Consider the following 2500-nt stretch of genomic DNA (forward strand, 5'->3'; position numbering starts at 1 on the left):
CAATTCAGACAAATACAGTATGTCCTCGCCGGCCAAGAAATACATGAAAACAGAATATTGCTGATTTTACATAGATTGAATCCGGTTTCATTGAGGGTGCAGAGTAAAAAGAAGGTTTGAGAACCCCTGATTTATATTTAAAAAAAAGTAAACATGCCCCTAAGTGCAATTGTGTGTAAAATGAAGCCCCCATCACTTCCATAGAGACAAAAAGACTAGTTTCACCTCCTTTCCACTCCTGTGCTTTGTCCCCCGCATCCCTCCCTCCTCCGGGGTCTCCTTCCTTCCCGGCGACGCAGGACGAGCCAGGGCTGCGTGCACATCATCGTGGCCCAGACCAAGGGGAGCGGCTTCACGCTGGACCAGAGCCACTGTGTGTTCCCAGGCGTCCCAGCGCTGGTGCGCCACTACTGCACCCAGCGGCTCCCCTTCACCCACGCCGAGCACATGGCGCTGCTGCACCCCGTGCGCCGCACCCGCTGACCGCGGCCGGCCTCGGCCCTCGGTCCAACCATCCACAACGGCAAACCCGCGCGTCCATTTGTGTGGGAAAAGTCGGATTTCGGCGGTGACCAGCTGTGACGGTCTGCGACGAACGCCGCCTCCTCCGCGAGAAGCCCCGACTCCTCTGTGATAAGCCACGTCCCCTCTGGGATAAGCTGCGCCTCCTCTGCGGTGCCAAATTTCCACATCCGATCGAGGCTTCGCGATGCGTTTAAGTTTTTCAACTGTTGTGACAAGTTTTGGTCCGACACTACGACCAAAAGTCACTGTTGCTAAGCAACTGCTAAGCAACTGCTAAGCGGCATTGTTGGAACCTACTTTAACCGTCAAGTTACATGTATACAACTTACAGTATATATACTGTATATATATTTAACGTTGGATGCTGCCACATTGACCATAAATAAATTGCCCATTTTATGGTTGAATTTGGAGTATAAAATCGAAGAACGATAAAAAAAAGAAAGGACATAATCAATGTTTTTTGCCACTCGTTTCAAAACCTAGACACAGTTCATCGGACGGCCACTAGGGGGCAGCAGCCAACTGTCGGATATGTTTTCGCATTCAGTGTAAAGCCGCCTCCAGGTGACGAAACCGAGCAAAAGCAAACACACCCCACTGAGGAAAAACAGCTCATTGGAATGGAGTCATCGGATCAACTGAAAAACATTGCTTCACCTGGTTAAACCAACATTATTTTTAAGGCTTTCTCCACTTAAAAAAATGTGCATCTCAACTTCTCAATTTCCAGTCGAGCACGCCAAAGAAATATTGATTTTTAGTTTTTTTTAAGTCGATTTAATGGCCGTCCAACGTTTCTTTGTTTATTTTTCAGTGTGCTTCAATTGAATGTGGTTCATTTGGTTTGTTTTTGAAGCTTTGTGTGGCTTCTCCTCTCGTTTCCTTGTGATATTTTACCTTTACCGTTATTTCCCTTTAATGTGCAGCTTTGCTGTTTTGCACATGAGCGCGCACATGGGAGCGGCTCCACGCAGATTGAACGGCCCCCTCTTCTATGGCGGCAAAACCCTCATTGGACATTCTGTCATTGGAAAACAGTGACATGAGGTTTTTCAGTTTGTCATTTCTGATCCAAAAATCGATCATCACAAATGGTTATTTGGGGAGAAATAATAGCTGGGATTTAATGTCAAATGGAATGTACTTTTGTCCCCGGTGGACATTGTGGTACACTGCACCTACTCAAACCTCACTCCTCTGCAGCGTTTGTAGTTCAGTTTTCACTATCAAGACAGTCACAAATACTTGCTGTGTCCATGTGTCCGCTCAAAGTTACATGTTTCTTTCCACTAAATATTCTACAGAGTAAAAATCCTCCCTCGTACCGTTACTGTGAATTAAGGGAACTGTTGATCTGCACTGTGAACTTTTGAGTTACCCCTGATTCAATGTGCCATTACTTTATTTAAGTGTTTTTCAGAACAATAACAACAAAAATTACCCTTTTAAGTAACCGCCTTGGCTTTTTATTTCATGGGATTTCATACACATCAAATGATTATTGATGCGGACGTTGTCTGGGGCGGGGACTATGAAATATCAAAATGAATGCAATGAAATACACATTATGTAATCACTGTGAAATTGTATCCCTTTGGACCGGTCACTTTGTGTCGTGATCCACAATTGAAATTAATTGAAATCGAAATGTTACAGATAAAGGATAAGACATGATGCTCGTACAAGCAAGCTGCTTTGAAATCCTGCAATTGGATTTAGTCTTGTGATCAAATCAGTGGCGTAAGGTAGTTACGACGGGCCCCGGTGCACGCTATTACGATGGGCCGCAGTGTACGTTGTTAAGACGGGCCCAGGTGCACGCTGTTAAGATGGGCCCCAGTGCAGGCTATTACGATGGGCCCCAGTGCACGCTATTACGATGGGCCCCAGTGCACGCTATTATGACGGGGCCCCAGTGCAGGCTAGTTGATAGTTATAATGCACACACACACACACACACACACACACATAC

The 2500-nt window shown here is 45.8% G+C and overlaps 1 protein-coding gene across 1 annotated transcript in view; it reads left to right on the plus strand.

Moving 5' to 3' along the window:
- LOC307235051 (SH2 domain-containing adapter protein E-like) overlaps window positions 1-483 on the plus strand; it is a gene marked incomplete at its 3' end in the record, with an annotated part of 8156 nt that extends 7673 nt beyond the window's left edge. The window contains exon 6 of the mRNA XM_080007013.1: window positions 300-483. Coding sequence (XP_079863139.1) covers window positions 300-483 — 184 coding nt within the window. The remainder of the gene's footprint in view (window positions 1-299) is intronic.
- Window positions 484-2500: the final 2017 nt, after the last annotated feature.

The sequence above is a fragment of the Zeus faber genome (genome assembly GCF_960531495.2).
Source record: "Zeus faber genome assembly, chromosome: 1".
Taxonomy (NCBI): domain Eukaryota; kingdom Metazoa; phylum Chordata; class Actinopteri; order Zeiformes; family Zeidae; genus Zeus; species Zeus faber.